At 35.3% G+C, this 19,942-nt stretch overlaps 1 protein-coding gene across 1 annotated transcript in view; it reads right to left on the bottom strand.

Annotated features, from left to right (window-relative positions):
* The window catches only part of LAMA2 (laminin subunit alpha 2), a 630,974-nt gene that overhangs the window by 155,782 nt on the left and 455,250 nt on the right, over positions 1–19,942 (bottom strand). The window contains exons 31-33 of the mRNA XM_030809663.1: positions 15,628–15,714; positions 11,660–11,853; positions 998–1,140 (exon numbers count right to left, since the gene is read on the bottom strand). Coding sequence (XP_030665523.1) covers positions 998–1,140; positions 11,660–11,853; positions 15,628–15,714 — 424 coding nt within the window. The remainder of the gene's footprint in view (positions 1–997; positions 1,141–11,659; positions 11,854–15,627; positions 15,715–19,942) is intronic.

Genomic DNA, 19,942 nt, shown 5'->3' with positions numbered 1-19,942 from the left:
CATTTCCTAAGGGTAGTGAAGATATTAAAAGAGTCATGAAATCCCCAGGGAACCAAGTGCAATGCTGAGGTGTTCTATAATTTCTTAATAAATATCTGATAATTGACTGATAGTAAGTTGACACCTTTCATCATTTTTCATCAGGTGAGACAACCCCAATTTCCTTAATGTTTTCTCCTACCTCGTTAACTACCAAAAGCTTTAACCACAACTTAGAACAGTGTTTATCAAACTGGTGCTTGTTGAAGAACTTTTAAAGGTCTACTAGTTCTAGCTCTCTAGTACAAGATTCTAATCATGTGTTTTCATTTTGATGATAACCTTAAATATTAATGTAAGAATTTCTGGATCCCAGGCTAGGCACCTGAGAGATGAATATGGCCACGTGATCTCAGTGTCTACATTTGCCTGTGTTTGATCCTATGGGAGACTGAGCACGTTAGTCACATAAACTTGTCAAGTGATGCCCACATTCATTTCAGGATCCTTTGCAGGGGACTCTCTGGTTCAAGTGTGGTAAGGTAGGAGAAATGAGTTACCACATCACCTCTGGTGGAAGAACTGTGTGGAAATAGTCAATATCCTATTCTTGTTGCAAGCAGCAATTTCCATTCAGCCAAAATCATGTTACTTTATATTAATGTTTTTAATTTGAATTTTATTGGTTTTATAAGGATTAATTGGTTTTAATTTTATAGAGCTATAAGTATAAAGAGTTTATACCTGATTTTATGTTTGCACATATTTAAGTGACATAATAAAACTGATTTAGGCCAGACGCTGGGGGGTACATGAGACTCTTTTCCCTTAATAGAAATCTGTATATTATAGTTCTTGCGTTTGAAAAACACTGGTTAAGAAAGTCTCTGAATTTCCCTAACAGCTGTGTCCCTTGATTTGGGGCTGTGGGAAGAACATTTACCAATTACGGCCAATACTGCTTGTGAAGCTTCTGTCACCTTGTCCCTGGCCCTTGCTTGTGACTGCACCAACCTACCTTTAGCTCCTGAGTCATATTTTCAAGACCATACAGCATTTTATATGGCGCAGGCAGAGGACCAGTGAGGTTGATGCTCATGACCATCTGCTCCAGGCGAGCCAAGTCACTGAGAAGAAGGCCAGTGCACTCATCTCCACAAACTGTGAAAGAGAAGCGACAAAGAGTAGTTACTTCTGCTAAACATCCCAGGCAGATGTTCAAAGAATTCAGCTATGAAATATTTTATAGTCCAAGAATAATTCCATGGAAGATGAAACTACTCATCTCAGAACATTGATGCTATCAAATGGATGATGGTTGAAAAAGATAAGAACAACAACAAAAGAACAGATATGCATGTCTCCCAGAACCTGAAATAGAGGCGATAATATAAACTGAGGGTCCAAAGAGGAGGAGCAAATAGATGTGGGGAGAAAAAGTGTATTGCACAAGTACTGAAGATTTCCTTTAAGGCATAGAATAAAACATTAAAAATACCCCCTAAGTCCCTACATGAGCAATCCAAAGGAACCTGTCCACAGGGAATGAAACATGCTCCAGAGTCTAAATGTGTGGTGCTCCATTAGATTGCACTGGAGAAAATCATAGTAATTTGACCTCCACATGCTTTATGTATTACACATTCAAAAAGTATATAAATTTTTAGCTTGGTATCTATTGAGTAGAATAATTAAAAAAAAAAAAGTCTAAAGAAGGCCAGGTGCGGTGGCTCATGCCTGTAATCCCAGCACTTTGAGAGGCCGAGGCAGGTGGATCGCCTGAGGTCAGGAGTTCAAGACCAGCCTGACCAACATGGTGAAACCCTGTCTCTACTAAAAATGCAAAAATTAGCCAGGCGTGGTGGTGGGCCCCTGTAGTCTCAGCTACCTGGAAGGCTGAGGCAGGAGAATGGCTTGAAACTGGGAGGCGGAGGTTGCAGTGAGCCAAGATTGCGCCACTGCACTCCAGCCTGGGCGACAGACTGAGACTCTACCTCAAAAAAAAAAAAAAAGTCAAAATAAAAATAACTTTTCTTTCTATAGTGTTTTTTTCTTATGAAAATATTTATTGACTTATTTATTTGCCAACTCTTCCTCTTTATCCCTTCAGTCTATTACCACCCATGGTTAGATGCAGTCTCACAAATCCCTACTTCGATGATCATCCTCTTTCGGTCTTATAGATAAATAATTGCTAAAGGCTAGAAAAACTATATTCTTTAAGTAGCCAAGAATGCTAATATTCTACCAGATATGGTTTGGATCTGTGTCCCCATCCAAATCTCATATTGAAATGTAATCCCCAGTACTGGATATGGGGCCTCGCGGGAGGTATTGAATCACTGGAGTGGTTTTAATGGCTTAGCACCACCCCCCTAGTGCTGTTCTCATGACGGAGTTCTCATGAGACCTGGTTATTTAAAAGTGTGTGCCACCTCCAGCCCCCATTTCCTCCTGCTCTGGCTGTGTGAATATGCCTGCTCCAGCTTTGCCTTCTGCCATGAGTGAAAGTTCCCTGAGGCCACCCCAGTCATGCTTCCTGTACAGCCTGATGGAAACATGAGCCAATTATACCTCTTTTCTTTACAAATTACCCAGTCTCAGGCATTTCTTTATAGCAATACGAGAATGGACTAATACACTCACCATAATATTTTTGGCCATCAAAGAGGTACTATTCAAATCTGGTGGTAGGGGTCAGGATAGGTGGTAGAATTGGTAGAAAGATAAATGGATTGTTGACTCTTCATTATGGAATAGATCTCATAAATAGTAGTATAATTTCCAAAATTAACATATATTGATTCTTTTGGCAGATTTAAAAAACATGTATATTTTTAGTTTTGCATTGCACAGTAATGAGGTGTATCTGCATGCCAAGGAGCAGGAACTACCGCATTTATAATATACTCTCACGTATACAGTTACAATTTATTACATTCTGCAGATAGAGGTATCAACGCTATATACATGTTAGAATGGGGAAAATACACAGCATGGAAAATATCGAGAATAGGAGCAGTTCTGGATCATGCCCAAACTTGGCAAGAATTCAATTAGTTCTCTAAACAGCAGTCGCCTGAGCTGCTTAATGGAGAGAAAACCATTAACTGGTGCTAGTAAACAAAGAGAAGGAGGACGGAGGGTGATTTTTTGATAGGACAGCAGCTAGAGGTGAGTTACGGTATCACTTCACAGGGATTAAACTGCCCTGGCAGGGCTTTTAATAAATCAGCTTCTTGCAGGTGACACCTGCAACTGTAGAGCGTCACCTGCAGGGGCTTTGCAAGCTCCTGATGCTTCACAAGCTGAGTGAACAAAGAGGCTTTGGAGGCAAGAGCAGAAGTCTGGAACTAGGGTTATATCTCTTACTCTTCTCCTAGCCAGAATGAAACAGAATTTGCACTGCATGGAAACCAAGTAAAAGGAAAAGATTATGTTGGCTTCATAGCCCCGTTCAATGCAAACTTCAACAAACTTGTCTACATTAAACAATTACAGAAAACACAACATAGAACTCAATTAAGGCCAAATTGGCTGTGTCTAAACACCAAGATCCGCAGTCTGGTTCTCAAGCTTTAGTGGGCCTCAGAATCACCTGTAGGACTTTCGGAAATCCTAGAGGGCTGGTCCACACCCCCCAGTATTTCTGAATCAGGAGGTAATTTTATCACCTGGTTTCTCTTAGTCTCTGATTGAGAATGTGCTTTTCTAACAAGCTCCCAGGTGATACTGATACTGTTGGTCTGTGCACCACACTTTGAGTAGCAATCAGACCAACAGTTTTGGCACCAGGATGTAAGCAAGCAATTTGCTTTTTTTCACCTCCAAGATAGATGTTGAAAGATACTTGATAATGATAATAGGATGTTTCACCATGCTTTTTAGGGCAGTGCGTGCCTTTGATAGCAAACACTAAATTATTCTTTAATTTATTTAATAATATATAACCTACTTCCAAGAAGGAATTGAATCAGTTTGTTGATAATAGCATGGCTAGATACTCCTTACTAGATGGTTCCAGAAATTTCCAGGGAAAGTACCTATTGTTTTCTCAGTTTTTACTTCATACAAGAATAAATCATGGACTGGAATGCAGAGCTAGAGCTGATGTACTGTAATATGCTACGGAGTAAATTGGTGTACTAGAATGCCAAGAGGCATGATGAATACTGATTTTTCTCTCATTTATTCTATCCCCTGCCCATCTGTTTTGGTTCCTTATCTTCAGCTGTTGAAATGAAAATGTATTTAATTGCTCTTTCAAGGGCTCATACATTCCATTTTATGTTTCTGTGTCCAAAGGTTTATTATTATCCCATGTCTTATGGTATCTGTATTTGCTTTTTGGGGAACAAAGTACAAGCACATTTCCATAAGTGAAAGGTAAGTTTTATAGTACGCTACAAGCAATATACTAACATCTGTCTGAATGGGTCAGAGAGACTTATGCATACGACAGCCATGGGGATTTTTTCAAAGCTTCTGTACAAGTCTAGCTCATGAAGTTATAAGGTAAACACATGGGGAAAGTGCCCTTTACATAATGGTTTGCTATTTTATTCTGACATAAAATATTTCACTTACACCAGAAGCTACTTTTATTTGCCCTCAAAAAGTCCAAAGTGTCTGGCAACAAACATTGGAAATGGAATGCAAATTAAAACCAAATTTAATTTACTATCACAGGGAAGATCTGAAGAGTGTGTAGAGACACGGAATATTCACATTCTGTAAACAACTGTTCTTTGATAAAGTGCAGTAATGGCTCAGTGTAAATTAACACCTATCTTACAATCAGGACCTCAAAGAATCTTTCCAAACCATTCTCCAAATTCAGCAATACTAATAAGGTTACAAAGTGAAATCCTGCCTAAAATACACAGGAGCAACAGCAAATATTTCAAGACCATGATTATATTTTACATGACTAAATGTTTCCGAGGCTTTGCCTATAAAAGTGTCAGGATAAATTTGCGTCTAATATTAACAAACACAGTACTAAATTCAGATTGGTATAGCTGGGCACATGTAAGGGACAAATCATGCAGCCAGTACTACAGATCTTTCTGTTAGCAATTAGTACAAAATACTGCATTTCTACCAGGATTCCCCATGCATAATAACTACTGGCTTACTGTCACAAAAAAAATCACACACTGCATCCAAACCAAAGAAGCTGAAGCTAAAATGAGGATACCGAGTAGTTTTGAAAGGGCCAAAGCTATTAACCAATTTTAGGTAGAGATACATAAATTCTCTGCTCTAATCAAATAGGAATAAAATGAGTAAATACACATTTTTAACAAAAGATAAAATTATGTGTTAATGTGTGTATGTTAAATTAACTCTCCTAGATGAATGCCATTGATGGTTCCCTGGATCTGAATTTTCTATTTCTCACTTCCCTTTATCCCCTTCAAAAAGAAACTTTTACATTAGCATATATTTAGGGCTTATTAAGATGTATTTAGTTATTCTATTTTAAAATAAATATCTTCTCAAATAAAAATTTGATTCCAGAGTCATTAAGAAAGCCTTTTAGCCTGTCATTTCTTTGAATAGAGAGGAAAGCTGTAGACTTCAGCTGAGACTGATGGATTTGTTGACATACCAACTAATGATATTTATGTTTTATATATATGTTTTATGATAGATGTGTTTTATATGTATATGTTTTATATATATGTTTATATATTATATATATAATATATAAATATATTTATATATTAACTATTGATATATGTGTTTTATATATATTAAATAAAATTATATATATAATACATAGGAAAACAAGTTCAATGTGGTTCAAAGATGGTATGACTCTTCAAAACACTAACGGAAACTTTGAAAGTACTATAAATAATAATGGGAGAATAGTTTTTATCTATACAACAGTCACTACATGACTGGCAATGTATTATATTTTGCCATCATTAACTCACTTAATATTTACAGCAATTCTGTGAGGTAAGTACCATTCATATCCTCATTTTACAGATGAGAAAAATAGTCACAACCAGAGTGTTTACGAATCTATAAATAATGCATGTGAAGGGCTTAAAGACAGGAGAAATGTAAGGTGGCCATAAAAGTGGTTTTCAGTGACTTGAAGAGCCTAGAATTAGAGATAATAACAGGAAACTGAAAGTCGGCCTAAAGAAAATATTTCATCAGAAACTGATGAGTTGCACAAAACATCAGGTCTTTGGGGAAAAAAATGGTCACATAATAACAATGATGATAGCAATGCCTAGAATTTATTGAGCACCCATTATGCTTAGATACTTCACATACATGTATGTAGTATTTTACATCCATTTTACAGAGGATGAAAATGAGGTTTAGGAAATTAAATAATGTCACACAAATTGCAAGCTAGGTTTCAAACCTTCTGTAGCCACTTCATAACACCATGCTTCCTTGCATTAGGATACTGTCTATTTTGTGGATGTCACAGAAAAAGAGAAGGCTAGACTAGTTTACTTATTTCTTCCCACTTTAAGATTATGAGATTTCAGTTTGTCTTTCAAGGTCAATAAAACCTCCTGGGCCTTGCCAGAGTAGAAATTGCGATCAAAGTAGAGTTTAGTTTACTCTTCAAATAAAACTTGCTGAAAACAAAGGCAACAGTGATCAGCTGTCTCCATACGACAATTCAACTGTGCAACTCCTTAATCAGCTAACAGAACAGCTTCCTCAATAATATACAAACCACTTAGACTGATCGCTAACAACTAGGAAAATCATCTAGAATCACAGCGATAGTTGCCATTCCACACACTGTTAGCCTGGACCAATGCTAAGGTTGACAACAAGAAACTCAAATATCTTTTACTAACAAAACAAATGAGTAGAAGGTGCAAACAAGGTGAACAGAAAATGTTTTATAGATTGCCTAACACCTGGATGTGAACAACATGACACAGCTTAGACTATAGGAAACTATAACTTACTTACTGTCCTTTCAAATAAGAACTTACTTGAGCAGTGAGTAGGAGCAGAGAGAGGACGACATTTAAGGGGTACAACAAGCAAAGTGTTACATCAATAATCAGCATCTGGAGATCAACTGATGTTTATCATCATCTTTTAGAATAGTAAGTCCTGTTTTCATTACAGCGATAACCACATTCTATTTTGTTTCTGCTCCCATATATAGGGAGCAATAACTGCCATTATTAATCATTTTTGATTATAAATGTACAATAGTGTTCTAGTGAAAATATATAAAGGTCTCTGCATTATTGTGATCAGATCTTTGGTGGCAACTGGCTATTAAAAACAACAATGTTGATTATATCTCTGTAGATCAAGATAGGATAAAACTTCAGACTTCGGGTTTCACCAAGTGGTTGGAAGTTGCCTATTTTACAGAGTTAAGGTAAATTACCACATTTAGCTAGGCTTATCTCAGGTTGCAAGTAGAAAACATACTTTGTGATCACTTTTGCAAATTGGCAAGCAAAGTGTATGTTTTATTTTAAATAAATATATGTTAGAATTTAAGTAAATTGTGACTATAAATAATAAAAGCTGATATATCCCAAAAATCCCACTCTGCAGTGATTAAAAATAGGCAACATCAATTTGATATTTATAAAACGCTATTTCAGGCAATTTTTATGAAGTAATATCTTGCCAACAGATACTAATTTTAATTTCTGTTCTCTAGGAGAGTAATACATTTTACTATGCCACTCATAATCTATTTTAAACATCACATGAGTTATTCTGTGTTAATTTTATGGGTTTACAGAAAATAGGATATGAACAAATCCAAGTTTTGTGTTTCAAAATACTAAACTTTACTGTAAAGCAAATAATGGCTTCTTTGTTCATTTTTAAGTTTCTTGAAGGCAGGTTAGTCGCTCTCATTTTATAAAATGACATGTGAACTATGAATGACAGTTGAAAGAAGAGGATGGATTTGTATTAACTTATTAAGAAGAAATCTTAATTTGGGAAGTTAATAAAATATCTCTTCAGAACTCACCAACATACATAACATGGTAAAGCTGTCCCAAATAATTCCTTTTAGAAAAAAAAGAGGCTGTGAAGTTAATCTGGGCACCCAGCTAGTATCTTTTCTTCTGCATAGAAGACAGTCTCTACTTGACAATCTCTGATGAAAAAGAATCTACCATATATGCCGTAATGTTTTAAATCTTAGAGGAGTCTCAATGATTAGCAGAAAATAAATGTCATTATTGAGCTTATATATGCTTAAATTTTCTCATTTTGTAATTTTAGCTCATTTTATATTTATTTTTAATCGAGGTAGAATGGGCTGTAAACATGGAAGCAGTAAATGAATAAAGGGCTGAATTCATTAATGTTGAATATACTGGCTAAACCATGTTTGCTTTCTCTGTTTATCAGTAGCCAGCATAGAGGTTAAGAAAATAAGATTTGTAAGAGCGACCCATGCTGAAATCACGGATCTACTGAAAAGTCACTGAGAAAATGACTTAACCTACCTAAATTCAGTTTTCTTATCACACAGTGGGGATGATAAGGAACGAGAATGTTACAAGAATGAAAAGAACCACAAGTAAAATGCTTAATATAGTGCCTGGCAAATGGTAGGTTCTCAGTCAAGGTGAGCCTTTAAGTAAAATTACTATTATGATGAACCCTGGGTGGTAAAACGGACTTTAGAGAATGCCTGGAATTTGAAGGTGATTGAAATTGCTTAGTTATGCCCAGGAACTGACTCTGCTTGGTGGGGCTGAATTTAGGTCACTAACTATGAGAGACTGTGATGTCTAAATAGTTCCTAATGTGGACCCAGATTATTTGTATAAATTCTTCATGATAGTAGTGAAAATCCACATATAAAAGGCCTGTGTGCTGCAAAAAATTCCATTTTGGATCCAGTAAAATCCAGGCCTGTTCACTGGCAACTGTCCCCAGAAGCTGTAAGTATCTTTTAGGGACCAAGGTATCCAAGGGAAGTCCTTTCACAGTTCCTGCATTGGCTTTGTTTGGCCTGATCTCTTCAGCAGAATTTTATATACTTTGTGAAATAAGAGCCTAATCTAAATTTATAGTGAGTGCATAGATTCCTTTCAAAAAATATGCAAATTATCTGGGATCATGCAATGATCAGGCTTAGGTCATTTATCATGCATTTCTCTCTCTTTCTTTTCTTTTCTTTTTTTCTTTTTCTTTTTTTTTTTTGAAATACACAAATCCATGATGTGGATTAGTCTAAATTATATTTCCCAGGGAAGTAACTAAAGGAAGCAAAATTAACTCTTGTACAATACAGCTACTAAACTGAATGTTTACTTATTCTAAGTAATAGGGGAAAGTTTATTTTCTGTAGTCAGTACTATATTAACAACAAGCACCGCAGACATTTCTCTTAGTACATCTAAATTCTCTTGCTAGAACCAAGCTGCCTCCCTTACTCTCACCCCCAGGCCTTATACAATTCCACCATGATCACATGTGCTAAAACAGGTCCTGCAGATCAAACACGCCAGGTGAATCCATTTTTTGGTCTCTCGCACTAATTTAGCTTAAGGATACAGAAGTATATTAAAAGGAGAATTGAGAATAGGTCAGAATTACATCCTCACTTGTGTCTTATTTTATCTCATTTCAAAACTAGGAGTAGAAGTAGAAATTGAATCCTGGGAAAGGCCAAGATCATAGAATCATGGCATATTTTTCCATAACTGGAGAAATTTTAGAAGAAGAGAAAAGATGAAAAGTCTAAAGATACTCTGTGTAATAATTCTTAGAGTTAGCTTAATGAAAGGTGAAGAGAAAACATTCCTAGAAGTAAGTGGAAATCACTAATGCTTAAGAGCAGTATATGGAAAATCTATACAGCATAATTATAAGATAATTAATTGTGCTTTAGAAAAAGGGTCTAGATATCAAAAACAATCCTATAATTTAATAATTTTTTCTGGAAGAAAAATTGCTATTATTTAAAAAGAATACACACACTTGCAGTCCAGCAACTGAACTAAATACCATGTATAACCCCTGCAAATACATTTCCTTGTGGGGCAAGAATAAAGCAAATAGGCATTATAAAACTGGTGTAGCTTTGCAACTGGAGGATCGGCCCTTTTGTTACTATTGCATGGGACAAGTGGAGATTAGAAACCCACATATGTGACAGGGAAAAGATGACTTAAGATTTCTAATGATAAATGTATTCAAAAGTATTGATCGTCAACAATAAATGAAAACTTAAAGCCATTGTTGTTGATGGGCAGAATGCCAATTCTCTTTAAGAGAAATGTTCCCCAAATAATCCCATTATATCATCTATCCCAGATTTTAATGTGCTATTGTTTAATTTTTGTGCTTAACATTAATATGATCTTTTAATTTCAAGTTTGCTTCTGGATAATTAATAAAAGTGATGATTAATAATTCAAGGACTGTTTCATGTTTACATTAAGAATAGCTATATATTATCTAGTTAATTATGTACATGTTAATAATTTAACTTGAAAGCAATATTATAAAATACTTGGATAGTCTACTTCTTTAATTATCATTAAAATACATCATTATACTTGGGAAGAATGAGTGTGTATATACTATATACTATCAACTAAATATGACAATATAAATGTATTTGACAGTACATTTAATCTCTCCCCTCTCAGCTACCTTCACATTTATTTTCAGTGTAATACATTTTCATTAAAGATGGTTAAAATACAAAGAAAAAATGATTTTAAAATCTATTTTCCCAAATAACACCCAGTCTTAACTTTTTGGTGTATTTTTTAATCCAGCCTTAGCTTCTGAGGTTAACTCTTATAAAAGTAGAACATAAACAAAAATTCTTCTATTTAAGATACTATTAAGATTTAGACTCAAACAATATGCTAAAACAAGAAATATTGACATGCACAAATACTATTAAAATAGGTAAATGTTGAAATAAAAGGTGCTAAAATAAATTTCCTTGAGGAAAAGAATACTATAGAACCGCACTCCTTCCTTCAATTTATAAATAATCTATTTTGGATTTGAATATATGCAAGATCCAAGAATTATATTTAGCTACTGATTTCAATGTACTTTCAATATGGCACTACCAAATCCAGAATCAGTAAGAAAAAAGAGAGACAGCAAGAGAGCAAACTGCTCTCCACTTATTGTACGAGTAAAAATACTTGACTTCATTGTTACTGCTTACGGGTTTTGTAGTTCAAGAGAAAATTATGAAGCAGTATGCCCATGGATTTTCATAAAAGCTGGGAAAAGAAACGTCAGTTGTCATTGAAGGCTTAAAGTATCTATCCAGTCGATTACAAATTTAGGAGGATTCTAAATTTTTTAATATACTCAGATCTTTAATCTGTCACAAAGGCAATGCCAGCTTGAGGCAAAACTGGAAACCCTGAGATGGACAAATCAAATAAAATGCCTCCAGGAGCTTCATTGTAGGTCTTTCAATGAACTGACTAAAGCACACTGAGGATTTTCTCAGCTGTTCTTGGCTCAGCAGGATGGACACGAAATCAGCAGGTGAACAGCAGAAGGTGGATAGATAGTGTCAGAAAGAATGAAGAGTAGAACTAACTATTGCAAAAAAAAAAAAAAAAAAAAGGCGGGTGGGGAGAGTCAGTCTTTCTCATTGGAAATGAGACAGAACTGGAATCAAGGCCTCCAAAACTAACAGCGAACTTAGTATACGTACAAACACACTCCCAGCCCTCGCGTGCATGCCAGCGCTTGCAGCCATCACACTTCCTTCCCATGGCTCCGGGTCGGCACGTGCAGAATCCTGTGACAGGGTCACAGGGCACAGGCAGTGAGCCATAGGGATCACACTCACATTCTTGGCAGGAGCCTCCAGGGCTGCTTGGACTGCCAGTATAGCCAGGGGCACACCTGAATTGAAACAGTGACAAAGCAAAAGAGGTTAATAGCAAGTCATGTCTCCACATTGTTGTGTGTAGTCTTTTGTTTTGATGAAACAAAACTGATAGCAAGAGTCCATACATTAGTTAACTTTTCCTGTAAAAGGTCAGATAGTAAATAGCAGGCTTTGCAGGACATAAGAAAAATCAAGATTATGCCGTGAAAAAGAAATAAAATTCTAAAGCATTCTGCTGTTGTTGTTGATGGAATTGGAAACATAATAATAATAATAATAATGTCAAATTACTTTGTAATATCAGGCTACTAATGAGAAGAATTGGATTCTTCCTGAGGTTTGAAATTATCCTTCATCTGTGTTATAATTTAGTGCCTCCTGTCATCAAATTGATTGTAAATGCTGACCTGTAACAACAGTTCTTAATTGAATGCCATACAGAATCAGAAATGGGCCAAATTTGGCCTGTGGGTCATAGTTTGTCTGTGACTGCTCTAGATCATAAACTTTTTTGTTAAGTCCTCTTGTATAATTAGAGATGAATGCAATTCTATATTGACTTCTGGGCTTCCCTATACTCATGAATTTCAGATCTCAAAATAACCAAATAATACAACCCATTAATTTTACTAATGAGGCAAAAGAGGCAAGTTAAGTGGCAATAGGCTACTCAGACTTTCTGTTTAATTTTATTCGTCTTTTCATTTTACCATATCTTCCTCAAGATGGATTTTTCATGTGTATCTGTGGAAGTGGGTTAATGATACGCAAACAAAATATACAACACTGATTTGGAAAATCAGAAAGAGAATCCAACTGGATGAACCCTAAATGCAGTCCATTAATTGACTGTTCCACCTATCTATGCATCCATTCACCTAAGTGTATTTCACTCCGGGTTATGACACTGGAAGTTTGGTAACTTTATACAATGCTAGCAGGGCCATACATTCTGGTTTGCCCAGGACAATTTCCTATTACCTGTTGTTTTGGCTTAATTGCCAAAAACACTTCCTGTTTATAATATAGTGTCCCAGATTGGACAACAAGTTTTATATATGGTCAGTGTAAATATAACCAACAGTTAGAATTTTTGTTTAACAGGCAAGTATGTGAGGAAGTTGAGAGACAGTAGGGGATTGGAGCCAAAAGCTATAAATACTGGTGAGATAATCATAGACCATGTTTAGCTGCCTGAGACTGTGAAATCTGCATGGCTGACTGTGAAAGTTAATTCACCCTGTGCTGGTTAGAAAAGGCAAAACATGAAGAAAACGATTTGTGACATTAGGCTTTTATACATTTATGTTTTTGATTATTTTTTTCAATGAAAGATTACAAATACTGAAAGTAGCATTTAAGTAAGTCCACTTAAATGGCTTCTTAACATTTATAGGTAAAATAATTATATTCTAAGCAGATTCAGATTGATTAAATGTTCAAAGAGTTTATTACAAGAGCATTGAAAATAAAGTATGGGGAGAGGTTTCTATATTACAGGGATACTCAAGAAATTTAAGCACTTTTAGACCTAACCTGATCAGTCTGGGCAGGTCAAAAGATGATTTAAATGATTTAAGAAGCTCTCAGCACTGGAACAAATTTATTTGGAAGGTTACAATAAAAATTTAAACAAGAACTTTGGTTTAATATAGCTGAATAATGCAATTTTTCAGAGAAATATAACCTGATCATTTATATGTTAGAGATGATGAATGCAAAGCTATAACAATGTTTGAGGACTGGAAAAACAATTTAAGTCACTCACATTTGATACTGTATGGACCTGCTCATCTCTATGCTATACAAACTGACAGCTTTTATCGATTAAATACTACTGGATATTAAAAAATAAATTTTCTGTAATCATTCTGCTTTAACACAATAATTGTTATTTTAGTGTGCCCTTCTAGCCTTTTCTATACACATGCTTTTGTAGAAAATGGTAACTACAGTGTATAAATGTAGCTATACTATAATTTTTTTTTCATGAATTACTGTAGATAATCTTTTTGGTGTCCAGCAATGCTTTTAGTCACCATCCTACTGGTGTTTAAAGGTACAGGAAATAAATATTAGTCTAAAAACGAATATCAAAACTCACTGGTGGGTATTAACAAGTATGTACTTGTATCACCTATATCTATATCCAAAAGATATACATATCTTCAGAACAAATGGAAATATTTTTAGATTTGGTGTTGCTGTGAGTTATTTAATTGCTGCTAATTTCTGTTGGCATGGAAATTGTGAATCCACTGTTTTATATATATGCAAATATTGGATACTGTGTTTAGAGTTACCACATACGGATTTATTTAGAAATATATTTTACAAATGTATAAAAATTGCATTGGGATTTATAAAGCTTAAGCTTAATTATTTAGTTACATAGTGCCATGATTAATACAGCTGTTGCTGGTTATATAAAACAAGACTCTTAAGTGGGTGCAGATAATTAGTATTAGTTTATATTTACAAAGAAGCTTATCATTTAAGTGTTCCTAGGAGAATCTAGCAATGGAGTGGGTGAAGCAGGACATGGAAAAGAAAAACTCTAATCAAGGGTGTGATTTCAGGTGATGTCCCAGTCTTAGCCTGATGCCATGGAGTGCTCTGGAGCATAAAATAAGATCTCAAAACTTGTTCCACTTAGGGGCCAAAGAGCTGGACTTTTGTACCCTCACACTGGTTAGTCACGGGCCACTGCAGGAAGGTAGGGTAAGCACTCAGGCCTTTCTGCCTCTTCTGTTGGAAAGAAGGCTTCAGTGTAGGTGCCTAGGCAGGGCACCAACAGTGTCCTTTACACACTTATTGTCACAATATTAGTGTAAAGTAGGTGGCCTATCAATGATTCCTGAGATTATAGATGAGGAAAATGGAATGTAGCTAGACTGTTGGAATTGAGCGAAGTCTATGGATCTTTATAAAACTTTTATACTGCTATCAATTATGCTAAAATTATCATATGTGTATAATGTTAGTAGTTAACATCAGTAACTCTTTGTTATATTAAAGATAATACCTAAAATGTACCAAAAGTGGTGACGACAAGTTTGAATATCCAGGATACTGATCTTACAGAAAATATGTATCTGGAAGATATTAATTGCAACTTTTCTAGACAGTTTGGAATTGTACTCCTTAATTTACCATTTGGATTACATTGAGAATTCAATTTAACAGCTGTACACATGCATTATGAGATTTCATAAGCAATATGGTAAGAGAAAACATTTAAATAATATTGTTTGCCTATTGAAAAGGAAAACTGAATAACAAATACTTTATTGTCTGGGTACTAATTAAAAATTCTTGATATTATTTATATTTTGAGTTACGTATACACTTGCTGGTGTAGTGCCATAGTGTTCAGAACAATGACGTGAATGCAGTTACTTCCAGACAATATTTTCCAGTGCATTAAAATAAGAAAAGTGTAGCCAGTTTTTTATTAGTAGTAACTACTGCTAAACTTTTGAAAATTGATTTATTCTTATAAAATTATATATTTACATATAAAATTATATATATATATATACTAAAGCATAAGTTAGATAATTGTGAAATAGTTTGGGATCTTTGATAAAGTCTAAACATATGGTGGAAATAAACTTTCTTTGGACAAATTCTAAGATACACAAGTGGTTTTGAAAGCATTATAATTTAAACTACTAAAGGATATGCAAATATTGAAGTTCTTCAAATAATGAATGTTTTCCTATTGTGACCCTTTACCATATAATCCCTACATATCATTACTCTGTACGTTTCATGGCTGTTGGTACCTTTCACAGTACTGGCCTTCGTATCCCCGTGGACAAGCCATGCAGCGGTAGTCATCAAGGCCTTCTGCGACACAAGAGGGGCTGAAACTGAATCAGAAAGAAAAGGATTGCAAAAAAAGTACAAAATAGTATTCCTATCCATTATCAAGGTTATTGGGACACACTTTTAAGTAGCGATAAATACCATCTTTATAATTATTGCTGAAGTTCTTATTTAAAGCTAGGACATCACAATGAAAAACCATTAATAATAGTAAACAAATGTATATTGTTTGGTTTATGATGGATTAAAAATGCATCACACAAAGCATGTTAATATTCTGGAATTTAATAATGATGTGACAGCCATGAATATACTAAACATCCAGCAAAATTGTCCTATTGTTCACTAATCAAAAGAAAAATCTGACTAGAATTTATGCAGTGTCTGATAGTGGAATAGCTATTACTTAATATCTTTTAGGTTAAAAAAGGGGATAAAATCTATATAATTTTTTTTTTGAAAACTCAGCCCAAATGGCCACTGAATAAATGTTTCACTTGGAATAAAATAATATCTTTTCTAACTTACATCCAGATTTCAAACTACATTTTACTTTGAACACAAAGTAATGTGATTTAGTGTGAGGAAAGAAAGGAAAGCTTTTTCTATGAAAATGACTATTTTATGGTATTTTCTAATAATTAGGTCTTATATAACTTCCCCAATGTTTTTACTACAATGCTGGTAGACCATGGCCAGTCTGTCTTGCTCCAGGATTTCTGATGATCTTATTCCATTAAAAAAAAGACTCCACAAGACTTGAAAACTAAACTATATTAGCATGTAGTTTTGGGTTGTTACAAACTTCTCTCAGCTGCATTCCCATTAGATAAAACTGAGTGATGCATTGGAAACTTGGAAATTAAAAACATGTATCCGTGGCAGAACGACAATGCTGCACACACCATTTTTCTTTTTGCTGCTTCACTAAATCAGTTGATGCAGAACACGCAATAAGGTGTATAGGCCAGGCCCACAGCTCCTTTTGGTCAGGTGCCATTAGGACCTAATGTTAACTGTCTTCTAATGCGTTACATCAATAGTACATGAAAGAGTAATAGGGTCTAACTTTTGCAAAATATGTGAACAAATTGATCTACTACTCACAAACTCATCATCCAACAAATTTATTTTTGCCTTCACAAAAAATAAACTTATAACTGACACACTCTGCCAAATTTTTAGCTCATTTAAAGCCTGATACTGAGTGCATCTGTGCATGTGCACTCACACACATGCACGCATATGCGCACACACACACACACTCTTATACATATATGGGCTCTAAGAAAGATTTTAGACATTTCAAGTGAAACTCTAAAGAGCCAGTATGATTACATTTCTTTATAGTAAAATAATGAAATGTCAATAAAAAATAATAAAGTGTTTACTGTATAGGAATGTAGTAATTCTTGAATAGTTGATATAATTTTTTTCAAATTATGATATTATGGTGGATTGCACTGTTTCCTTGTATCACATAAAAAGTCTTCTGGAGGGAGTAGGGATTCCATCTCACTTGAAGCTTGAGTTTATTCTTCCTGTTCACAACTCCCTAATCTGCTCTCAATTCTCATTTTGCCTGCAGGGCTACTCAGAAATCCTTGTGCTTTTCTCATGGTGACCATCTTTTACATTTCCCTATGGCTGCTAATTCCAAACTCCCCTCAACAGAATTTTTAAAATTTGCAGAGCCTGCTCTCTGTGTCATCTCCTATGGACACTGCAGAGATAAATGGGCTTCCTGGAAACCATTTCCTTCTGGTTTTTGTCCCAGTTCATTGGTTGTTCCTTTTCAGTTTCCTTTGTTGGATCTATCGCATGTCCTTGATCTCTTAACGTGCTTCACAATTCAGTTTTCTGATTTCTGCTCCCTTCTCCTCTCTCCTCTAAATGATCTCACTTAGTCCTAAGGGCTTTAAATATTGTGCCTACCTTCACAGATCTAAAAGTAAGTTTCTCCCCCTCCAAAAATACACCAGACCTCTCCCTAATTTTCCCCATCCCAGTCAACAGCCACTCCATGTTTCCATTTGCTCTGCCAAAAACCATGGTGTCAACCGTGTCTCCTCTCTCACACTCCACTTATCTCCTATCTGCAAATGCTGCTGCTGCTTCCATCAATAACACCACTGGATTATCCTGTACCAAGCCACCTCTTGCCACTGGAAGATTTTTAGCCTTCAGGACATTTAGATATTCATTAGAGCTTTGCTGACTTCATCTCCTAGCGCCCTCTTTTCATTCACTCTGTTCCAACCACCCTGGCCTCCTGTTGTCTGCCAAGCATGGGCCTGTCTCAGGGCCAGTGCGGTGACTTTTTTCTCTGAGGGGACTGTTCTTCCTGCAGGTATTCACATGGCTAACACCATTCACATTTCTACACAAGTCTCATCTGTTTGTGAAAATCATTGACCACTTCATCTAAAATCATACTTTCATCACTCTAAGTTCCTTGAGGCTCCTTTATTTCTCCTGGTAGTACTTGTCATTACCTTATATTACATTATATATCTATTTCTTTATCTTACTTTCTTATAAAAAGTATAAGCTCCAGAAGGCTTGGAAACATGGGCCATTTTGTTCACTTATATATTCCCAGTGTGAAGAGCCATGCCTAGCATTGAGTTGGGCCCTCATTAACTTTTTCTTGAATAAAGAAATAAATAAAACATTATGTTCACCTTCAAATAATTTACAATTCTGTGTGAGAGACACATATGTACACATACAGGACAGGACACATATCTTTTATCTTTTATTCATAGTGTTGGGATGAAGTATATGCTTAGTAAATGTTCATCTCCTGAAAGAATGATTGAAATCATTCTGTATAGTAAAATGTGTTAGTTGTATATAAAATGTACATGCTGAGCTATGGATAGGTTTTGTGGCAGAGGTAGGGTTTGAAAAATGCCTTTAAAAATATATTAGATTTCACAGGGATTGTCTCAGGGAATAGCAAGAGCAGACTGCTAACGATGTCTAGATAAGCGCAAGAAATGCCAAACTTGGCATTATATAGAATGGAGTTGAGGGCATGGAGCCTGGAAAGGTAGTCAGATTACAGAGGGTTTCTAATGCTCAAAGAGTCTGATCTTTCCTTGGGAAGGCACTGGAAACTTCTAAGGGTGTGTGAGCACTGCCACTCTGTCATAAGAGTTAAATTTCTACCATATTTGTTTTGGTAAGAGATAATGAGGACTTGAACTAATGCCGTGGAAATGAGTCAGTAATCACTCATCATGCCTCCATATTTCTCACTGACTGCACAGATTGAAGTCATAAATTGAGATATCTCAGCCTCCTCCATCTATTCCTCAGAATCTGTTTTTATGTCTTGGGGAGAAGTGCCTCTTTTCTTTGCCCTGGCTGGTTTCTTTGCTTCACATTTTAATTCTTCTCTTCTCACCATTTATAGTTCTTCACTTTGTTAATTAGCCTAATATGTCCCAAGCTTTAGATGGTGATATAAGTGACTCATGAAATCCATTTAGTAGGTTTTGGCTAAAATTTTTTTTCTAAAAATGTAAAATAACAAAATTAAATAAATGGCATGGTGTATAATACATATATTTAGATATCTACACACACAAGTTTTTGTGTGTTTCTGGCTTATGATATAAAAAAATGTTTCTTACAGTGGTTGCAATCAATAAAGTTTGAAAGCCACTGAACTTGCCATTTTAATTTAGTATTTTGATTCTTTCAGGGTCTTTTGCATAAAAATTTACTCAAATTATACAAATCATATAAAACAACAATGAAACAAAAATGAAAACACACCCTGTTATTGATCCTGCTAACCAATCAGGGTAGTAGTCTATCATTTTATTCTTGAAATTTCTTAAAACTGTAAATTCAAATTCTGCTTTCATTATTGATGGTCAAAATTCATCAATGACTCTTATAGTGTAACCACAGGACCAACCAAAACTGGGCCTACCCTGTTGATAACAAAATGTCAAGTTACTTTTAGGTATAACAGAGCCAAAAGTTGCAAGTCATGTAGCCCAGCCATGTTCAATAGAAAAATTTTGACCTCTAACAACACCAGGAACCAACTATTCCTCCCCTTGAACCAACAAGACAGGGACAAAATTAAAACCTGAACATTGGAACTCCTTCAGAAATGAGGGGTCCATTGGCCCAGAAGATCCAGGGCTAAAATCTGCCTCAATATACCTTACTGGAAGTGATCAAATTTGAAGCCCTCCAATCAGATTTTGCCAAGCCAGCAATTCTAAATCCTTTGCCTTGCCTTCTGATCCC

This window comes from Nomascus leucogenys, chromosome 3 (genome assembly GCF_006542625.1).
Source record: "Nomascus leucogenys isolate Asia chromosome 3, Asia_NLE_v1, whole genome shotgun sequence".
NCBI lineage: Eukaryota > Metazoa > Chordata > Mammalia > Primates > Hylobatidae > Nomascus > Nomascus leucogenys.
The sequence above is the reverse complement of the archived record's forward strand: the minus strand, read 5'-3'. Positions and strand labels throughout refer to the sequence as shown.